Source organism: Denticeps clupeoides, chromosome 5 (genome assembly GCF_900700375.1).
Source record: "Denticeps clupeoides chromosome 5, fDenClu1.1, whole genome shotgun sequence".
NCBI lineage: Eukaryota > Metazoa > Chordata > Actinopteri > Clupeiformes > Denticipitidae > Denticeps > Denticeps clupeoides.
Genome location: NC_041711.1, coordinates 7,007,832 through 7,031,344, shown reverse-complemented (window position 1 = coordinate 7,031,344; position 23,513 = coordinate 7,007,832). Strand labels below are relative to the sequence as shown.

The window sequence follows — 23,513 nt, the reverse complement described above, 5'->3', positions numbered from 1 at the left end:
TCAGCCTGAACTTCCACTGTTACTGGGCAGTGGTGGCCTAGAAGGTAAGGAAGTGGACCCGTAATCGGACGTACCGAACCACTGAGGTGCCACTGAATAAGGTACCGTCTCCATATGCTGCTCTCCAGACTCCTGTCATGGCTGGGTTAAAGGGTTAAAAGCAGAGGACACATTTGGTTGTGTCACCGTGTGCTGTGCAGTGTATCACAGTGACAATCACTTCACTTTCACCACACGGAAAATCACAGAAAGTCTTTTTGAAAATTTTACAATACAAGTTATGCAATTAAGTGGCTGGGTGCTGATATTACAGTATAATTTGTCCTGGCTGGCTGCTGATATTACAGTATAATTTGTCCTGCATTTTCACAGAGGGTTGGTCTTCAGTATCTTACCCCTCCAGCATGCTTTCATGTTCAACACACACGCACACACACTACAGGCTGAGTGGGTGGACTTAATGCAGATCCTCTCCCGCCACCCTCCTCTCTCCCTCGCAGATCCGCCGCACTGAACTTTGAGAATGAGGAGTGACGCGGCGATGACCAGGAGTGTGGGTGTCCGCCATGTTCCACACTTATCGCGCCCGAGCCGCTCATTAGAGTGGAAGGAGGAGGAAGACTGCCGTGGGTAGTTGTGCCCACCCCGTCGCGGGCGCGCGCGCGCGCATCAGTCCGCAGAGCCGCGTACACTCCGGACACCGTGTTGACGGACCGGGCTGCGTCTTAACCGGAGCAAGCATGAATCAGACCGCGACAGTCTCTCATCAGATCCCGTGCCAGTCCACCAAGGAGATCAAGGTGGGTGCGCGCGGCGTGAACGAACCTTCTGTCTGTGGCTGGAGATTGGTGAGGGATGGTGGGATGGTGTGCGTTAGAGATGCTTGAGGAGTCGGATCAACCTTGTCAGGACATCTAGGTGTGAGTCGATTTCTGACCAAATGTTTTACTCTCAGAGAAGACATTCTTTTACAAATCATTTCTAATATGTTTTAATAACAACAAAAACAGACAAACTGACACAAATCTAGGTTGGTGTGAGTGGGCGGTTTACTGATAACAGGCAATCCAAGCAGGAGCACCTTTAAAAGCACATATTTCAAATCATTGTTGACACAGGGAGAATTATAGAACTATTAGTTCCAAAAGACACCAATACAAATACAACAAAACCAGATCTTTCTTTTACACATGTATATCAAAGAATTGCCGATTGTCACGCGAGGAGAAGAAGCCTCTGCTGGCTTCAACAGATGGTTTCAGTCACGATGAACAGACTCGCCCAGGCTGGCAGGTCTGTGAATCCATTCAGCATGAAATTCCACTCAGAAAGCTACCAGAACGGGGTTGGTGCAGACTGCGGAAATGAGGGAGGAGGCACTGCAGCCTCTCCCTGCCACTCATCACCATTACGCTGGAATGGTTTCACTTGGTTATCTAATTTTGGCTGTATTTAAAACCACCCACAACATTACATTAATTGAGTTCAACAATGTTTCTTTAAGGAAGAACAAACTGGTCCTATATCCTTATTTTTCCTTTAAGTTGGGTTTTGAGTTCTTAAGAGATATTTGGAGTCAGAATCTTACTTATCATGAATTATCTAACACAGTGGTTATCAACGTATCCTCACACCTCCAAGGTGGTGAGTTTGAGTGCCAAGTTTGCCTGCTCTCAATGTGTTGGTGAGGGTTTCCTCTGGCTTCTCTGCTTTCCTCTTGCCATCCACAGGCCTACATGCTAGATGAACTGGTGACTCTGAATTGTCCGCAGCTGTCAGTGAATGGTGTGTGTGCCTGGACCCTGTGTCCCGGGATGGACTGAGTAGGACTAAGCGGTCATGGAAAGTGAGTGAATGATCTAACATTAAAAGCCATCATATTCCTTCCACAAGACTTCCACAAGCCATGAATTCAGGAAGAAGTAAAAAAGAACTATTGTTTCTTTAGTTACAGTGCATCCGGAACGCATCACTTTTTTCACATTTTGTTATTTTACAGACTTATTACAAAATGGATAATTTTTTGTCAAAATTCTACACACAACACCCCATAATGAAAATATGAAAAAAAGTTTACTTGAAGTTTATTAAAAATCTAAAAAATTTATTAAAATATAGAAAGCACTGGAATACTTTTAACTTAAAAGAAACCTTAAAAACAAACGATTACAAATATATTCAAATATGTTTAAATGTTATGCACACAATAAAATTCAATTGAATTAACACTGGCCAGAGTTTATAGGAGTCCATGCCCCAATCAGAGTTAAATTTTGAATCTAATTTTTGGCTGTGTGTACCCAAGTGCAGGCTTCCTGAACATTCCATGAAAAGTGAATGTAAATTGATAGAATGACAGAACCACTTACTGGACACAGATGTGATCTAACTTGCCTGATGACATCAGTGATTTCTCCTGATTCTCTCGTCCGGGTGTGGACAGCTCATCTCGTTGTGCCCGGTGGGGTCACAGATCCCTGCCTCCATGTTCGGGGTGCATATTCGATGGACATTGGTCTGGAGGATTTTGACTGGGTTCTTGTTGACCTTCATCTACCTGTTGTTTTGCGCTTGCGATGTTTGTTTTGGGGGGGTTTGTACTTGGGGAACGTCAGTGTCGCGTCTTGAAGGGGGTGTATTGTCATGATCCTGGACATTTCCTAGCACTCATTATCCTTGCTGTGTCCTGTCCTCATCATTACCATTCCTTCCTGTGTGCATATCTGCGTCTGTGTGTGAGCCTATATGTGCAGGTTACTTTTAAAAGTCCTTGTGTTTGTGAGTTGAGCATTTTCATCCTTTTTTCCTGTGACATAGATACTTAACCTAAACTCAGAATTGAGCTAATTCATGTAATCGGGAACGTCTTCTGTTCAGTGTGTTTCAGTGCTGTGATGCCACATTTCCATCAGTGGTATTGTAAAAGCTCATCAATAATCAAGAGAAACCGTTTCACCATTAGCAACTAGCTATGAGATGTAAGGTGTAAGAAATTGTGCTTTTCAGGCAGGCAGGAACTGTTGTTGATTCTCTGAGAGGCTGAATTAAAGTTGTAGCTGTAGCTACTTTAATCTCATTGTGTGATAATTTCATTAGTGATGTTGAGCATAAAGGTTTTGGAGTTTAAGGCATGGCTCTATGCTGTAGACACTGTAGTCTAGAAAATCCCAGGCCATTAGAAAGTGTCAGTGATGGTCAGACTGATCTTGGGCTGCTGCATGGATTTCAGCCATGATTGACATACTGAGCAGAGTGGTACAGTATCCATCTTATGGGACAAAGATAATTTACAGGCAATCTGGGACAAGTATCTTCATGTTCTCTTCACCAACCATCCCTCATAGATGTTTTGGAAGGTGTCACAGTGGCTGGACATGGAAGGAGAATGCATATGCACAACGTCACGAGACAAGGGACTTATTACAAGAACATACAACAAGGTAACACATCACCAAACATCGACCCAATGGCAAACAGAAACAGACACAGATGAAAACATTCAGGAATCATATTAACACAAGACGAAGATGAAACTCCGGTACAAACCCGGAGTAATCCCTTCTGGACCAGATCATGACAGAAGGAAATAGACAGGGCAGCCTTAAAATGGGGCAGTGGTGTCCTAGCGGTGTGTGTGTGTGTGTGTGTGTGTGTGTGTGTGTGTGTGTGTATGTATATATATATATATATATATATATATATTCAAATGGATAAAGGACTTAACTACATACAACCTGGAAAATGCACACAGATATTATTATTTATTTTTATTATTAATTTTGTCTTCTGTGAACTTTGACCTGTGACGTCCAGTTGCTGTATAACCAAATATCCATGCTTTCTGTTTCCATGGTCTGAGCACACACGTTTATATACATACATACTCAAGTGCACATTATTTATTTTGTATTTGTGAGAACTTGATATAACAAGTGATTTATAATTGTCTAAATACTTCTAATCCTAAAGACAGGGCAAAAGTAAATGTCGTTTTTATTTGAAATCTAAGGCTGCTGTCTCAACCAGAAAGTCTGTAATTATACTACTTTACATAAGTCACATCGCTTTTGTGTACAAAAAGGTCAGTTGTGCAGAAAAAGGCAAACATTTTAGACTTCTTGGATGAAAGGATGTCAGGGAGGCAAATGCTTTAATCATCACCCTCAGACCCTGCAATCATCAGAGTGACCAGCGGTGGTCTCTTAGCAACGCATTCTTTTTTCATTTTCTAAACCAAGACAGTCCACTGGCATGGACTAACCCATCGCATATATGGTAGCCTATTATATGCAGGTGAATCTGAAAATTTGTATTTAATTGAACAAACAGAACCAATCGGACAAGTTTCCTCTCAGCTTTCTAAATTTCAGATATAATTGTAGATAGCAATCTGTTGCCATTTTGTACATTTATCAGTAATTGAATACTAAGTAATAATCACTGTGATAAATATAATCAGTGTTGCATATAATGTGATGGACTCTCTAGCATGTCTTCTTGAGAAGGATATATTGATATATATCCCCTCGTGAAGGACTAATGGATGTATAATGGATCTCCAGGAAGAGGAACGTGTGTGACAGGAGTAGGTAGCGTCATCCCTGACCCGAGTGGAGTTGAGAGGAGTGGCACAGTGATGTGATTCGGCCCCAGCATGCGCAGTTCCAGAGATGTATCATTGTAATTAAAACACAAGCGCCTCTGACCATATGGTAGCTGCACCACCAATCAGCTGTCAGTGAGGCTGCTGCTGCTGCCTTTTTTAATAAACACCATCAGAGCATGTAAAAATCAATAACAGGCCATTTTAATAACAATGTGTCATCAGACAGCAGAAATGAGGAGAGCTGAACATGAGTCACAGATTTTCTTCAACCTCAACTAGAATAGCATTCATTACTCTGCTCAGCACAACAGGGATGTGCTTTTATAATATAATATAAAAGTCTAATGTCACTGTTAAGAGGAATGAGGCAGAAGCGACTCAACACTAGGATGCTGGGTTAAAAAATCTCTTACGTCATCAGTTATGTGGCCAAAAAAAGTCTTCAGTATTGGTTGGTTCATAATTGCTTTTACAGGTCATTTAAATATGATAATAATACATGAAAAAAATCTATTATATCATTTGTGGATATGTATGCTATTGCACTTATCATCTTATTTTATTAACACACATTTTTTTTCTAATCTTTTTAGTCATTCCTGTATATAACAAGAGAGCAAATTCACAAATTCTAAGATGTTTTATTAAAATGTCAGATATACCTTTGCAATAACATATAATCACACAACATGGTTGTCTACCCACACACGATTGCCTGACAAGCAGAACAGAATATCTCGGAGGTCATCAAAGATGCCCTGGCAGAAAGTCATCCTCCTTCATCCTTCCCACACACTTGCTATGGCCAAGGAACTGGGTGAAAGAAACCGTTTTTTCCTGATAATTTTGCCTGGTCACCCATGCCTTCTGGTGGCTGGCTGTGACATTGTAGGGTATCCTTACTTATCCGTGTAGATAACACCTGAAATGTAATTAAACAGTATTAGTTAATAACTGTATAGTACTCAGTTGTACTATACAGTTATTAACTAATACTGCCAAGGCAGTCCTGAGCTAGCCAGGTGCTTTCAGTCACAGAACACATGGGTGGTAGTAGCCTAGTGGGTAACACACTTGCCTATGAACCAGAAGACCCAGGTTCAGATCCCACTTACTACCATTGTGTCCCTGAGCAAGACACTTAACCGTAAATTGCTCCAGGGGGACTGTCCCCCTCTGAATAAGTCGCATCTGATAAATGCTGTAAATGAACACACAGGGGTTGTAATCACCCCCATCTTGGCATGGGTGATTAGAACCCTTTATATGTTGGTTTTCTTTCTCACTACCTTGCCCTGCATTGTCAATGTTTTGCTGCTGTTTAGTTTAATGCTTGTTTTTTTTCAGGCCATTGCACTGTGTTTTCTTTTCATTTATTAAAATCACATGTTTTAATGATGTTGAGCATTTGTGCCTCCTTCACACCCCGTGGCATGACAACAACATTGGCTTTAGATTCCTGTGTGTGCCAGGAGATGCTATTGCCACTTTTGAAATGTTTATTCATAATGTGTGTGTGGTTATTTGTGACCCTGAACTTGGTGTACAAATAGGATTGTTGTGATGTGTCCCATAGTGTGGCAGCAGCAAAAAGTGATCCCTCACCCCTGAGTGACAAAAGCTGACATTTTTTTTAAAGATGCCATGTTCGAGTCTCACTGACTTAGACCAGCATTTCCTAACCCTGATACTGGAGGAACGTCTGCCAAAGAGTCTTCACTCTAGCCCCACCTTAAGGTCAGGTGTTACTTAATGGTCTAATAATGAGCAGATTGTGAAGATATGTGGGTTGGAACAAAAACTCCCTGTCAGATTTTCTTCCAGGACCTGGTTTGGGAAACACTGATTTACATAGCAATTTACATGAGTGCTTTAAATCCCTCATCTTGGGTATGAACTAGAGGTGGGCATAGATTAATTGTCTTAACCTAGATTAATCTCACTGTAATCTTGGAATTAATCTAGAGCAAAATTAATGTAGATTAATCTAGAGTAAAAAAATTATCTAGATTATTATTACATTAATCTACATTAATCTAGATTACTCTAGATTAAAATGGCTCATTTGAATTCTGTCGAAGGCATTCATAATATGTGTGCTACCCAAATAATGACTAAAAGTAAGTATTTGAGAACGGGTTTCTCAAGCCATGTGGCCCATTAGACCAGGGGCTCATCTCCTGTTTCCAAAATGCATCACAAACTGCTTGAGAAAGCTGTTCTACTATGATAATTGGTGATGAAAATAAATTATGTTTAATAAGATGTACTTGTGTTTACCAACTGTTTATTCAGTTAAATAGCTGCATCCATGTTACCACGTCATGTTTGATGTGGTAATTTCACAGTTCGAAGATTCGTTCTCGCCCCCTACAGTGCAATTCGGCTAGGTATACATCCGCGCTAAAATATCAAGGTGAAAGTCATCATAGTGTAGCGGTTCTTCTTCTGCGTTGTGTAACTTTTTGATTTAGTTTCTTGAACCACAAATGATGAGCTGACACCCAAGAGATTTTCTGTGCAAAGTGTATTCTGTACAAAAAGCAAGGTCGCGTCAGAACATCGCGTCACACATCGCGTCTTTCTGCACCTTTCACAACTCACGCCATGTGTCCAAGAGAACTGAACATTAACATAAAGCATTCACAATTTACAATACTGCATTCCTGTACAAAAAGCAAGGTTGCGTCAGAACATCACGTCACACATCGCGTCTTTCTGCACCTCTCTACAATATACAGTATTAAAAGAACATAAAATAAATATTCACAAAATAACACACATGCAAAATATTCCTAATATTTACTGAAATTACTTTTTGCACACAAACCCCACGCACCTCTCACAGCTCACGTGTCCAAGAGACCTGAACCGGGTCTCAAAAACAAAATAAAAGTCTTTAGGAAATAAGAAACTAAAAGACACACAATAGCTTGCGTAGTATAGACCCAGCTCCCAACCCAACTTTGTGAATAGATCAACGGCGATATTTTTTTATCGCCCGATAAGAGTCTCACGTTAACGCCGATAACGGCCCACCACTAGTATGAACATTTCCCATTAAGTGTGGACATCTCCCCCATCCACAAAAAGACCCAGCACGTATGTACTTTTTGACACAACTGAAGAAGTATGATCTTCCACAGAAGCTTTCAAATTATAGACCGATATCCAACCTTCCGTTTATATCAAAAATCTTAGAAAAAGTCGTAGCCCAGCAGCTGAGCGCATACCTAGACTGTAACAATATCCATGAAGTATATCAATCGGGATTTAGACCTCATCATAGCACTGAGACAGTGCTGGTTAAAGTGGTTAATGACCTGCTGTTGGCCTCTGATCAGGGACGCATCTCGCTGCTTGTCCTGAGTACAGCGTTTGACACTATCGATCACGCTATTCTCCTTGCCAGGTTAGAGAATGTTATTGGGATTAAGGGAACAGCCCTTGAATGGTTCAGATCATATTTGACCAACCGATATCAATTTGTGGTCATCAATGGTGTTTCATCTTCACATAGTAAAGTAGAGTTTGGTGTTCCACAAGGTTTTGTCCTAGGTCCGTTTTTTTTTCCCTATACATGTTACCCTTAGGTGACGTCATCTGCAAACACGGTATTAGCTTTCATTGCTACGCTGACGACACACAGCTGTATCTGTCAGAAATGCCAGATCAGAGGCAGCAGCTAAACAAAATAGAGAATTGTCTGAAGGACATTAGACAGTGGATGCTCACCAACTTTTTCCTGCTAAACCCTGACAAGACAGAAGCGCTTGTACTTGGGCCTCAAGCAGCCAGGCATAAGCTGGCTGACTACACCATAACCCTGGATAGCCTTTCTATCTCACCAAGTATTGAAGTAAAGGATCTAGGTGTCATCATTGGTGCAGGTCTCTCATTCAATTTGCATGTAGATAATGTCACTAAGATAGCATTGATTACTGCAATGCATTACTGTCTGGATGCTCTAGTAGGTGCATGAGTAAACTCCAGCAGAGTTCTAACTAGAACCAGGAAATATGACCACATCACCCCAGTCTTACAATTATGGACACGTAATCTAGACCATGACACTGACTACATCCTGGACTTCTCCAACCCTACAACTGTAGGACTTATTATTATATCATCCCCAACCCTGCACTGACACCATTTGCAGGCTCACTCTACCCTGGAAGGGGGTCCCTCTCTGTATCACTCCTTCCCAAGGTTTCTGCCTTTCTTTTTTTCTCTCTCCTAGAGTTTTTTTGTGTGGAGTTTTTCCTTGTGTGCAGAAGGGTCAAGTGTGGGGGGTTTCAACTGTAGGGCCTGTCAAAGCCCATTGAGACATACTGTATGTGATTTTGGGCTATACGAAATAAATGTTGTTGTTTTTGCTGCTGATGCAGTTCTACAGTGAAGTTATTGAATCAATCCCATGCTCCTCCATAACATTCTGGTTTAGAGTAGCCACCAAACCAGACAGGTACAGCCTGCAAAATCCATGCACCCTTTACCCAGGACATGTACACCTCAAGGTCTAGCAAACTGGCATATTTCATCTATGACCCTTTTTGGAACTCCTCCTCTCCAACACATGACACAGATGTTTGCACACCTCTGCCTTTCATCACCAAACATAAGCAACATCCATGTGCACAAAAAGATCAACAGATCATCAGATCAAAGCACAGACTTCCAAAACACATTTATACAAATGTGTATGGGAAACCTCAGTTGGGCTCTGATGTGAGTAAAGGGGTTCTTCTGGGATGAAGCCCACAACAATGAAGCGCCTTCACAACTGTTTTCCTTGAAAGATGGAGACATGTCAGGTCAGCAACAATCATCGTAGCAGATGTCCAGGCTCCTTGCTGACTCCTTGTTCCTCTCCAGAGTTCTCGCAATCCTGTGCTTATAGCCACAGCCAGGTTTGCTTCTTACAGAATTTGTCTCCTTGTACTTGGCAATTATACAACATACAGCAGTTCTTGGAGATGTCAGTGCAGTTCTGAGTTTTCTGAGCTCCAAATTTCCTTTGTCTTTGGCATGGTGAGTAACAGTCATCCCTCTTATGTGTTCAAGAGCCCTGTTCATTGGAGTCTTTTTATGCTGATTGATTGTTGAAGCCAATTGACTCCACATGTGTGGTTTCAAAGGTTAATTCCTGTAGGTGTGTTTCATCAACACACCTTTTTATCAGGTTTCATCAATGCTGCAAAGATTTGGAAGAAGTTTAGGAAAATGTTCCATAACTCCAGGGATAGCTAATCAACTGTAAAGCTGGACCATTTTTTGGCCCATTTTGCGCTGATTTTTGAGTAGTTCCGAATCTCAGCTTGATCGTGCGTCATACTGAAGTAGAAGCCTGGCAGCATTCCGCAAATGGATGCTCGGCTCGTTGAGCTCTGGAAGATACTTTAATTAACTGTAAAAGAAGCATTTTTGTTGACTAAGACTACAGCAAAATTGTCATAGATAATTCTGACTAAAATAAGTCTAAAATGCTAAGACTTTTAGTCAACTAAAACTTGAATATACTAAAATGAGTATGGACATGACTAAGACTAATAAAGACTAAAAAACACTGACCAGTGTCTTATGGTGTATTTTTACAGTTTGGGTAATGAGGAGCGGTACTAGTAATACTGGCTTTGAAAGCCACACTTGGCTTTCAAATGTTGGTACAATTGAAAATTATGGGACTGTTTGTGTGGATCATGCCTAAGTACAGTAATTGCTTCCAACATAGTTTTACAGCCCCCTGCACCACCAGTTCCTCACCACTGTCTCAGACGGTTCAGTTAGGGCCTTTTCAGTACCAGAGGTAAGCCTTGATCTTTATTTATCAAATTCAAATTTATTTGTCACATACACAGTCATACACGGTATGTTGTGCAGTGAAATGCTTTTTGCAACTGCTACAGACCACAGTATTGTAAATGTTGCAAGTAAACAATGAACCAATATGCAAATATTGCAAACATAACCAAATATTACACTTTTACGTCTTTAACATAAAATATGTGTAACTGGTAGGGTGAAGGTGTGCAAATGAGTTACAGACAATGTTTAAAGAAAAGAGATTTTGTGCAAAGTGATTTTGTGCAAAGAATTTGAATTTGATTTTGTGCAAAAGAGTCCGGAGTGATTGGAGGTGAAAGTGCTGGAGTTCTTTGTACTGTTGTTGAGAGCTTGAACAGCCTGCGGGAAGAAGCTCCTCCTCATTCTCTCTGTGTTGGACTTCAGGGAGCGAAAGCGCTTCCCTGATCGCAGCAGAGAAGAGTCCATTGTTGGGGTGGGTGAGGTCCTTCACTATCTTCCTGGCCCTGGTGCAGCACCGTTTGAAGGTCAGGGAGCTTGGTACGGATGAATTGTTCGGCTGATCGAACCACCCTCTGTAGTGCTCGCCTGTCCTTCATAGTGCTGTTCCCGAACCAGGTTGAGATCTGTAATCTGCAGACAATATCCTGTTTGATGGGTTAGTGAAGAGGCATAGTGCTTGCAAATCCATCTGAGTGTCATCTCCCTGTACTGTAATAACTGGCAACCCTCGACTCCAAACAACTTATCACAGTTTTACACCACAATTAACACTACCGAATACACCTGTTACATTTGTACAGTGCATCACTTTTTTCACATCTTATGTTACAGCCTTATTCCAAAATGGATATAACCATTTTTTCTTCAGAATTCTACACACAACACCCCATAATGACAACTTGAAAAAGTGTACTTTGGTTTTGCCAAATAAAAAAAAACCTGAGAAAGCACAAAAGTATTCACAGAATTTGTTCAATACTCTGTAATTGCACCTTTGGCAGCAATTAAAGACTCAAGTCTTTTTGAATATGATGCCACAAGCTTGGTGCACGTATCCCTGGCCAGTTTGGCCAATTCCTCTTTGCAGCACCTCTCAAGCTCTATAAGGTGTGGAATTTTAAAATCTCTTCAGAGATGTTCAGTCATTTTCAAGCCTGGGCTCTCGCTGGGGATCCCATGGACATTTAGAGAGTTGTCCTGAAGCCACTCTTTTGATATCTTGGCTGTGTACTTAGGGTTGTTGTTCTGTTGAAAGATGAACCATCGCCCCAGTCTGAGTTCAAGAGATTTTCATCCAGGATGTGTTTGTAAATTGCTGCAATCATCTTTCCTTCTGTCCTGACTAGTCTCCCTGCAGCTGAAAAACATCCCCACAGCATGATGCTGCCACACCCTTTTTTCACTGTAGGGATGGTATTGGCCTGGTAATGAGTGGTGCGGTTCATGGTTCTTCCAAACGTGACACCTGGAATTCAACCCTAAGAGCTCAATGTTCATCAGACCAGTGAATTTTGTTTCTCATGGTTTTTTGAGTGATATACTGTGAATATTTTCTGGATGTACTGTAGGTATATAACTCTAAACAGTGTTGTCCTCTTCATAATCTCAACAATCAATTCACTGACTTTATATATTCACCTGTCATGATCCGGTCCGTCAGGGTCCGGAGTTTCATGTTAGTTTTGTGTTATTATGTTTCCTGATTGTGTTCACCCGTGTATGATTGTATAAAGCTGCCCTGTTTTTGTCTGTTCGCCGTCAAGTCATTGTCCTGTTCACCATGTCTCATGAAGTTGTGTGTATGCGTCCTTCTTCCTCGCCATGTCCAGCAATCGTGACAGAATGACCCGACCACTTCAGGACGCAGCCAACTTCCCCTGATGCCGCAATCTTGTTCGGATTCCAGCTACGCACCTCCAGTAATTGCCTGCCATGGTCTATGCCATGTTTTAACATTTCCCCAGAAAACTCTTGGTGGCCTACGAAAACTACTCGAGAAAATCAGTCAAACTGTCCATGTTTCCCCTGACGATTATGGAGTACCAGCGAATTTGACGGCCTACGAAAGCTACCGTTGGGTCAAGGAGACCCGGTGCACAGTTCAGGTGCTCCCGGTGATAACCGAGATGAGGCGAGCGGTTGACTGCCCAGTCCCCCACACATGGGCCGTTCTTTGGCCCGGGCCTGCAGCCGTCAGTACTGTATCCATATGGACTTCCTCCCCCCTTCATGGACTGTTTTGGGTGTCATGCCTAGGAAGGAGGGTAATGTCAAACCCTTCTTGTGACGTTGTGCGTATGCATCCTTCTTCCTCGCCATGTCCAGCCATCATAACATCACCTTTTAACAAAATATTATTTTGCTAATGCTAAATAAACTACCTATGAATCTGATTGGGGCAGTGGTGGCCTAGCGGTTAAAGAAGCGGCCCCATAATCATTTCGAATCGAGGTCCGCCAAGGTGCCACTGAGGTGCCACTGAGCAAAGCACCGTCCCCACACATTTTGTTGTGTGCACTGTGTGCTGTGCTGCAGTGTTTCTCAATGACAATCACTTCACTTTCATCTTGTGTCTTAAAACATATATCAGATGTACATCAGTAAGGATTTATGAAACTGTGGAACAGCTTCTGATTCAGTTTTTCACATATCCATTCTGAACAAATATAAAGGTCTGTATCTAAACACTGTAATGAACATTATGCAGGCTGGTAGGGTTCCTGTAGTGGTGTACTGGTGCATATCTGGGTTTCCATGGAGATACAGAGTGGTGCAGTCAAGAACATGATTGTGGAGGTATAGACAGATCTATCTATTTATTTGCTCCAGGCCAGTGCTTCACAACCTCCTTTGTATTCTGTCTCTGCCTTTGTGCCAGAATACCTCCACCTCAAACATTTGACTGCCTTCTCTAAATTTTGCTAGACAGTCTTAAATGGCCTGTAAGCAAGTTTTTTTCCTCACAAACAGAAATGTTTGTTTTAGTCATGCTGATATTGGCTGGCTTGAACTATTATGTAAGCTTTCTTCAGTTCACTAGATTCCAGGTATAAGTGAAACATGGGGTGAAATATTTGTCCTACAATTCATTAAAATGGCAATAATAAAAATATGATTGTAATATGGTTTGTATTATTCTGTTTGTAATGTATGTGTGTCCACTTCCATCCACTTTTCTTAACACGTCGTGCTGCTGATACAGAGGAACATGAATGGAGGTTGTGTGATGGACGTTTTGATGTCTTTGGCCAAGAAGAATGTAGTGTGAAATTGTACACTGTTGATTCAGGCCAGAAACCATTTTTAGATTATATCCTCATTCCATGCTAAAGATTAGAAGTAGTTTAGGAGTAAAACCCCTGACCTGGAGCCTGTCTACAAGACTGTGTGGATAAGTGTGACAAAGCAAGAGTGTATTTGGGGAGATTGGTGTGGAGAAAATCATACAAGTTCTGATGTACAAGTGATGTACCTCTGGAAAGTGATGCCTATTCTTTGTGATGCCATTAAGAAGACTGAAACACTGCTCAAATGGTGTGGTCAATCTTTTTCAGTCAGGCATGTAGTGAGAGTGCTTGGCGTCACATGCATAAATGCATATAAACAGTGTTAAATGCACACACACACACACACACACACACACACACATATATATATATATATATAATGGCAAGTCAAACAGGAAATAAATAATATATATATTGACAGGGAACTGAATATATGGAATGAAAGTCTGAATATATGGAATGAAACTCGATTATATGGAATGAAACCCGAATATATGGAATGAAAGTCTCAATATATTGAATGAAATATATATGGAATGAATGTTATGGATGTAAAATGGATCACTGTGGATCACATGCTGCCAACTGCAGCACCACTGTCTCTTTGAGCCTGACAGATTTTTACCACTTCACTTTTACTTCAGTGAGAAAATAAAACCGGTAAAACATGTCATTTGCTGTGTTCTGGAGACATATGTCCCACATCCCCACCTACAAAAAATCTTATCAATGAACTACAAGAAGAAGAAGCTGATGGAAATCATGGAAAAGGATGAACCTGCTACTCTACTGAAAGATGAGAAGATGCCATACGGAACTGATTACAGAACTTTTCCCAGGGAGAGATGGTGCTGCATGCACTTTAATTGGTCTAAGAAGAAGAATGGAGGTGGCATTGAATGCTTACAAGATTTATTGTTGAATGATATTTATGGTAGTTGTAGTAGTTGCATAGTGTCACCTCTAGATGTCAATGTTGGCTGTTTTGTGTGAGTAAACATTTACTGTATTGTCTTTAACTAAAGGACATTATCTTTTTGACAAGAAGTGGCAGTTAGGGCTTAACAGTCACTCCTCTGGTAAAACCTATCCACCTTTTGGTTATTCCATTCAACATGACAGAAATACCTTGTAGGCTTCAGGGACTAATAGCTTCTTTAAACTCTGTATTGTCTAATTTCTAATTATCAGATAACATTTTAATTACTTCTATTAAACAGATCCCAAAGGCTAGAATGTTGATTAGACATGACACAAAGATACAGAAATATTGAATACAGAAGCCCTTTCATTCTCATCAGATTGACTTCAGGGAAATGGATGCTTGAACACATTAAGTGACCATACAAGTGACATACAGCATTGATTTTGTGATAATTTTTGTAGATGTTTGTCCAAAATGAGATGTGTCAAGCTGTAGGCCTGTTCAGGTTTGGTGTTAAACGATGGACATTTTGCTTGTTTGTCCATATTTAGAGGCAACACTTCTTTGAAACAAGGATGAACAAGGAGAACAGTTGGAGAGTGTGAGTGAGTCAAGACCACATGCAAGCAAATGTTCACCACAATCTGTGCTTTCAACATGACTGCATCACATAACTCAAAGAACAAAATGGTATATAGTTTGCAGCCGGGTGGCACTGTAACAAGATCAATGCTCTTTTCTTCACGTGTCTTTATGTCATGCCTGATTAATTGGTGTATCAGGATTTTAGATAATGTAGATATGTTTTTGGTTCTTTAGTATCTCCACCAGTCGTCTCCCCATCACTCTATTTCAGCACTTTTTAGGATTCTACATGCATTATTACCCGCTACTGACTCTCTAGATGAAAGGGTTTATGGTGATGTGATGCGCTACTAAGAGCACATGGTTAAGACATTTGCTTTGATCTGAGAGCATCTCACATTCAGTATTCATGATTAGTGTTGTTAGAGGTGTGAATTATGTTGATTATGATTGTGTAGACTATAATAACTGGATTTAATGCTATGTGCTGTTAGTATTATTATTCAGATTATATATCAAATTAAAGGATTTAAACTTTGAGTAAGCATTTTTATTAGTGACAGCAGAGACTTGTGCTGTTGTTGCTACTTCCCCTGATTGACTGTCAGTCTAGATTCTATGCAAAAGCCTTTGTGGTCGTGTGGAATCTGTGTAGCTGACATGAGGCTGCTCTGTCATTTACCATCCCCATACACAGGAAAAATTTCAAAAGTTTGTTATTCCGGTAGGTCAAAAGACAAACGGCTGTCACTTCCCACACATATCAATGAGCCTTGGGTGTCCTAATTATTATCTGATTATTCCTTTGTAATTCATTTTCAGAAAACGCCCTCTTTCCAACGTCAAGAAATAACTGGTCATTTACTGCCTAATACATCCAGTGTCATATTAGCCTGATAATCAATGTTATTTTGTCTGTGGTATGGCTGACTGGAGGGAATGTGTGTGTGTGTATTCAAGGTAGTACAGTTGGACGGGCAATATTTTTACTGGGTTTTACTGGGTATTTTTACAGGAGAGGCAAAGATCGATGCCTGTACAGGAAAAGCTGAAATGCTTTTTTTCTCCCTGCTACTGCTTCTCCTACTGCATTAAATATTTATCCGGAGCTGCTTTCCTTGTGCTGTTAACCGCTTCGGTGTATCATCTGTGTTCTGCTCTCTAGCTAACAGCAGCTCTTCAGGCCAACTGAGCACCACTCAGGAAATGCAGGAAAATGCACTAAACGTTAATTGTTCAGAATACTGCACGGAATGTCCTGGCTACCATGTACCACGGATGAATATTGCTAATGAATGGTTAAAAATAGAGATTGGTTCAATTATGATATATATTGAAATGTCAAAGGTCAGGCTTGTTTTAGTTACACTGTCCTCAGCAGACTTGGTGATCCATCAGAACAACATCTGCTGATGTGTTGAGTGGCGAAATCCATCTAGAGTGATGTTTGTTTTCTATTCTTTTTTCCTCTTCTTGGTGATTTTTCTTTCACATGGAGCACCTCTGAACTGATCTCCTCCACTTAATCTCTTCTTTCCACCAATTTGATGCCATAAAGCCTATCTATTGCGGTCTTCCAATTGCTCCCCATCTCTCACTAATAATAGAACCCAGTGCAAGAACACACACACACACACGCACACATAACATTTGCTGCCTCTGTGTTTCCAGGCAGAAGACAATTTGTACCAATTTATCTGTCCTGATTATAGTCTGCATCTTATACCGAAGGATTTAATGACATGACCACTGCGAAACACATGACTCACATGCGACCTCAGCCGACACACATACATGAATTCAGCAGTATGTTGAATATGACATTATATTTTCTACATCCTTCAGGGTAGTGAAACTGCTGCTCATATTCACATATCTATTTAGCTCCACTGTACTGGCTGCACTGTTTGACCTTGAAAGGAGGCAGGCAACAGAATATAGTGACTTTGGATCAGATGTCTTGATCAGTACTGGATCTGACATACAAAATATAAACACTGTGTTGGGGGGTGAGGACTGTCCCTCCATCCCTTACATAAATCCTAAAATGACCAGAATCTGTAGTGTCTAGGGCAGACCCTGTGGGTACAGTTCTACTGAACTAGTGCCTTTAATTACAACCCTGGTCTCAGAGGATATTTAAAGAGATTCCAGAATCTGCATGCAGCCACCCCCTCCGCGCGGCGCTACCCAACACCGTATCCATCCGCGCGGAGACAGCGACTGGCGCAGTTCGGATTCGCCTTCGTTCGATGGAATGTCCTGCCCAACCTCCAGGTGACCCTGTCAGACGTAGCCTCATCTCATCTCGTAATCGCGAACGCTTCTTCCCGGGATCTGAGCAGCATGACCGCTACGAAGGAGCAGCGACAGAAGCCGAGCGCCCAGCCGCCGGACGAGGTAACGGTCCGATCGGTTCAGTTCGCGGCGAACAACGCGCTCGTTATCCGTCGAGGCGCACAGTGTCGCGTACGCTGTGCCGGGTGTCCCATCGCGTGACGTCTGCAAATAGTCCGAAGTCATTTTTCCAGGGTCGGTCCGACAGCGATCACCCCCACCACACCGACCTCACATGCACATGCACGACCGGGTTCCAGATCCCCTGGACACCTCGATTTACCCTAGCTCCTGTAGCAGCTGCATGTATTTGGCCTAAGCCTGTTTTTTTTACGTGTACTTGCATTTATGTGGCCTAAGCCTGTTTTTTACGTGTACTTGCTAATAGCTAATTGTATAATCAGCACCACAGACTTTATTCTTCAGCATTGTCCAAGAATATGTGAGCTGGGCGTCTGGGCCCTTGTGTCAGTCAAGAATTATGAGTAGTGTCTGTTGTATTTTAGTGGGGAAATAGGGATATCATGTTGTGTTTAATTGTTCATTGTTATATTCACCTCTACTATAGTGACATCACAAGATGTGCAATATGAAGTAGGGCAAATAAAGCCAAATGTTTGGCTTCATATACATTGTCCCTCTCCCTGTCCCTCACTAATCTACAGACAGAGAAGTATGTGATATAATGCTGCATTTGTGTTTCATTTAAAGTTTCATTTAATGAGCCACCACCAAGTCATGTATTTCCATGTGTTTGCACAAACATATTTAATGCTATTGAAATATTTAGATGCTGCTTCACTTATAAGTAAATTAACTTAAGGAGGGTTGAACAATATGAAATAATGAAGGTTGTCATTTTGCAGACATCCTGTCTCTCCCGACTGATTTTGCTCCATTACCTAAAAAATATTTTTTATTACATGCACAAGTGACAAATAGCATGACTTTAATAGGTGCTAGACTTTTGAAAAGTCTTCAAAAATTGAAATCTTCCAGACTGACTTGATGAGATGAGTACAGACAGCCAGGCAGTTTACTGTTTAACACTTACTGCGCTGCTCAGTCTGTTTCTCTGTATTTCTCCAACCATTTTCCACATAATAATAAAGAGGATAATAAGAACAGTGTACAAATAGTAGAAGGGAACGTTGCAAGAATTCTACTGGCTAAATAATTTTTGGCATCAGTGGGCTTGCACATGATTTATTGTGAAATTCAGTCAGCACAGACATCCCCTGTATTCATCACTGCTTGTGTTTCTTTTATCATGTACTGCTCTCCTCCTACAAATGTGTAGTTTCCTGGCGGCTCTCTCCAGGTGGCACACCCTCCAGGTGGTGCCATATTTGTTTTGTCTCCTGAGCCTAAACAATCCTCCTGTGTAACCCGTTGCATTTAAGTCATTGTATTATTTAAGACTTTGCTTTTCTCCCTCCATTGTTGATCATCTGCCAGGTCATGTGCAGAACCTGTTCAGGGGTGGTGCCTGGGCAGTGGTGACCTAGTGCGTAAGGGTTTCAAATCCCAAGGTGCCTTTGAGGTGACACTTAGCAAAGCACCGTCCCCACACACTGCTCCCTGGCTGCCCACTGCTCAACATTTACATTTAAGGCATTTATTTGGCAGATGCCCTTATCCAGAGCGACTTACATCGTGTTTCCATGTTACCACGATGTGATGAATTCTGGTTATCTATGAATACAGTCTTTTTATTCACTATGTTGTACACATAAGAACAGACTATATAAAAGTTAAAAGTTAATCTACATATTCTCCAAAAAGGGGTGATGGTTAAATGCAGAGGATCTTAGAAAATATTGATGCAGCAATATTTTGCAATATTTTACGTGTTGATGGTGCTGTACAGCTGGGTACTTTTAATTACTTGATACAGTGGGGCAAAAAGTATTTAGTCAGCCACCAATTGTGCAAGTTCTCCCACTTAAAAGAGAGAGGCCTGTATTTTTCATCATAGGTATACCTCAACTATGAGAGACAAAATGAGAAAAAAAAATCACATCCTCTGATTTTTAAAGAATTTATTTGCAAATTATGGTGAAAAATTACTATTTGTTCACTAACAAACAAGCAAGATTTCTCACAGACCTATAACTCCTCTGTCCTGCACTCATTACCTGTATTAATGGCACCTGTTTGAATTCATTATCAGTATAAAAGACACCTGTCCACAACTGCAATAGGTAAGCAGCTTGGTGTGAAGAAATCAACTGTGGGAGCAATTATTAGAAAATGGAAGACATGCAAGACCACTGTTAATTTCCCTCGATCTGGGGCTCCACGCAAGATCTCACCCTGTGGGGTCAAATGATTAGAAGAACGGTGATCAAAAATCCCAGAACCACGCGGGGGGACCTAGTGAATGACCTGCACAGAGCTGGGACCAAAGTAACAAAGGCTACACTCTAAAAACTGCTGGGTTAAAAAGGAACCAACCCAACGCTGGGTTATTTTGATCCAACAAGTTGGGTTACACGTTTAACCCAGCATGCTGGGTTGTGATTTTTAACCCAACTATTAGTTAAAAATGACTATGCTTCTGGGTTGAATGCAACCCAAAATGGGTCAGAAATTTAATCTAGAAATTTGTAATTAAAATTACAAAAATAAAAACAATTCTACAGCAATACATACTTCAGTAAGGGAATTTTATTCATGACAGAATAACATGTAAAAAACGTGTCCATATGAATTTAAGACATTTTTTCCATCTCCACGTCAGAATTAAGAGAATTTGTATGAAAATGTATCAAACTGTATTCCAGAAACACTGTGACTAAAGTCAGTAACAATGCATTCGACTGAAGTCAGAGAAATTAACTTTAGAAAAACACAATTTACATCATGCATAAACATCAATAGATACTAAGATATAAGAGTCATCTGTAAGAAACACACTATAAGAATAATTGTGCTATAAGAATAATTGTGCACTCTAAAAACTGCTGGGTTAAAAACAACCCAATTTGGGTTATTTTGGTAACCCAGCGCTGGGTCAAAAAGGGACCAACTCAACGCTGGGTTATTTTGACCCAACAAGTTGGGTTACACATTTAACCCAGCATGCTGGGTTGTGATTTTTAACCCAACTATTAGTTACAAATGACTACACTGCTTGAATGGAACCCAAAATGGGTCAGAAATTTAATCTAGAAACTTGTGATTAAAATTACTAAAATAAAAACAATTCTACAGCAATACATACTTCAATAATGGAATTTTATTCATGACAGAATAACATGTAAAAAATGTGTCTATATGAATTTAAGACTTTTTTTTCCATCTCCACCTCAGCATTAAGACAATTTTTATGAAAATGTATCAAACTGTAGTCACAGTGTTTCTGGAACAAAGTCAGTAACAATGAATCAGACTGAAGTCAAATTAACTTTAGAAAAAGACATATTAACTTTAGAAAAACACAATTTGACATGTAAATGTAAGTTTTCTTGTCATGCATAAACTAAGATATAAGAGTCATGTAAGAAACACACAACAAAGCAGGCATTAAGAATATCAGACTTAAGAACATCTATGCATTAAGGATCAGATTTGGTCAAAATAAACTTGCAACTTTCCTAAAATGTGCCCTCTGTAAAAAAAAATTATAATACAATACTAGACACATCTAGCACAAGAAGAATCAGATACAAAATGAACAACTGCAAGCCTATTTGCTCTAATCACTGCAAAGTAATTGTGTAACAATCAGGCATGAAGAGCTGTGCTTCCCTTGCCAGGTTGCCCTCTCGGATGATGCCCAGTCTTGAAGGGTTGAGTTATGGCAATGCTGGGCTTGGTGAACTGTTGTCCTTATAATAGAGGATTCCCACTGGGATGTCCATGGAGTCTCCATAGACTCTACATAGTGCAAGAAACAAGACAAAAAGAGAATATTCAGGTTAACAGCAATTTGTCTATAATCATCTGTATAGAATTATCTAATATTATAATTTTTGTAATTCAATGTGATTTTATTTTAGGCACTGTAAACAAGCTATTTTGTGTGTTTATATATAGGCATCTTTCATGTTGTGACAGTAGGTAGTATATTACACAATTTTATATTTGAATGGTACAAATGGAGAAAGGGTTTACTCACTGAACTGCTCTTGAAGAACATAGATGCGTCATCTCAAAGAAATTATTGGAAGTCCTCTCAGGACAAGGCCTCTAAGGGCTGTTGGCTCTGTGCTCTGCAAAGTGGTATAAAACACACTTGAATGTAGAACAAAGGAAATAAATCTTATATCAGTTTATTTGTCCATATAGAGAAATACCACAAGAGAACAGTTTATGTATTGAACTAACCATCAATACCATTATGAGAAGAAAAGAGAAATATCAACCCACCGTTGTGTTGTAGCAGGTGAGCTAATTGCTTTCCTATCCAACCTGTCTTCATCTTGAAATTTCCATCAAAATTGGACACAACCCATCAAGAACACCAAAGAACTCTTCTTTAAAATTTCTACCAACAATCCTGTTAAACTCCAGGTAAACCTGAAAAATATTAAATATGCTCAGTTTTGATATTCAGGCAGAGTTATTTATAACACAAATAAACCTCTCTGAACATGATGTATGTAAAACAAATAAGAAAAAAAAACATTAAAGGACACATTCACAAACCTGGTTTTCAGTGAAAAGCGCTGGCCAGCATTGGATCATCTGGTTGATGTCAGGCTCATCCTTTACAACCTCCTCTCGTCTAAGAACAAATGTGATTCCTGATGCAAGCAAGGAAAGGGCTTATTTCCTTCTTGCATAAGTTCCATGTTTTAGCCTGTAATGTTTAAAAAACTGTGCTCTTCTCGCAGATAGTGCAAAAAAAAAACTGGCATATGTTGAAAGTGGGTGTTTACTTTTTCAAACCTACATTGAAATAATTTGAATTCTACAAAACTGTATGTAGAGAAGTAGAGAGCTCACTGTTCCCTTAAGATGACCTCATAATTTAGTCACAATCAAATGCATGTTTCAAACTACAAATGTTCCAGCAGTTTCTAATTTGAATAGAGAAAACAACTCACCTTGTTCATCCACAAAATGGTTCTCGTTGCAGCGAGCAAAACTCCTTTAAAAAAAAGTCCAAACATGAGAGAAACAGACAAATGTAGACAGAAAGGTATACTTCTAAAATACAACATTAAACACAGCATATATGCAAAATAAAGCTTACCGATCTCCATGTGAGTGAGTACACACAAATTGGTGGCTCCAATGCAGTCGCAAGATATTAAGCATTGTTAGCATAGCAAGTGTTAGTTAGCAAGATATTAAGCAGTGAAGCTTGCAGAAAACTTTCTCCTCTCTCCTTTTTTGCCTCAGAATGTTTTTCCCGCCCGTCTCCTTTGGGTTGAAAAGACAACCCAGCGTTTTTTAGAGTGTATCAGTAACACACTATGCTGCCAGGGACTCAAATCCTGCAGTGCCAGACGTGTTCCCCTGCTTAAGCCAGTTCATGTCCGGGCCCGTCTGAAGTCTGCTAGAGAGCATCTGGATGATCCAGAAGAGGATTGGGAGAATGTCATATGGTCCGATGAAACCAAAATAGAACTTTTTGGTAAAAACTCTACTTGTTGTGTTTGGAGAAGGATACTGAGTTGCATCCAAAGAACACCATACCTACTGTGAAGTATGGGGGTGGAAACACCATGCTTTGGGGGTGTTTTTCTGCAAAGGGATCCGAATGACTGATCTGTGTAGAGGAAAGAATGAATGGGGCCATGTATCTTGAGATTTTGAGTGAAAACCAGCAACAGTGTGTGAAAACATTGTGAAGACTTACAGAAAACGTTTGACCTCTGTCATTGCCAACAAAGGGTATATAAGTATTGAGATGAACTTTTGTTAGTGACCAAATACTTATTTTCCACCATAATTTGAAAAAAAATCTTTAAAAATCAGAGGATGTGATTTTCTGGATTTTTTTCTCATTTTGTCA

General features: G+C 40.4%; 1 protein-coding gene across 2 annotated transcripts in view; it reads left to right on the top strand.

The window, feature by feature from the left end:
* The first annotated feature begins 510 nt into the window (after window positions 1-510).
* Window positions 511-23,513, top strand: part of LOC114790508 (inactive dipeptidyl peptidase 10-like) — a 71,427-nt gene continuing 48,424 nt past the window's right edge. The window contains exon 1 of one of the 2 annotated variants that reach the window (XM_028980638.1): window positions 511-800. In XM_028980638.1, the coding sequence (XP_028836471.1) occupies window positions 741-800 (60 nt within the window). In that variant the 5' untranslated portion in view covers window positions 511-740. Of the gene's footprint in view, window positions 801-17,265; window positions 17,609-23,513 lie in introns of those variants that run through there. The other variant, XM_028980639.1, reaches the window with a different exon arrangement.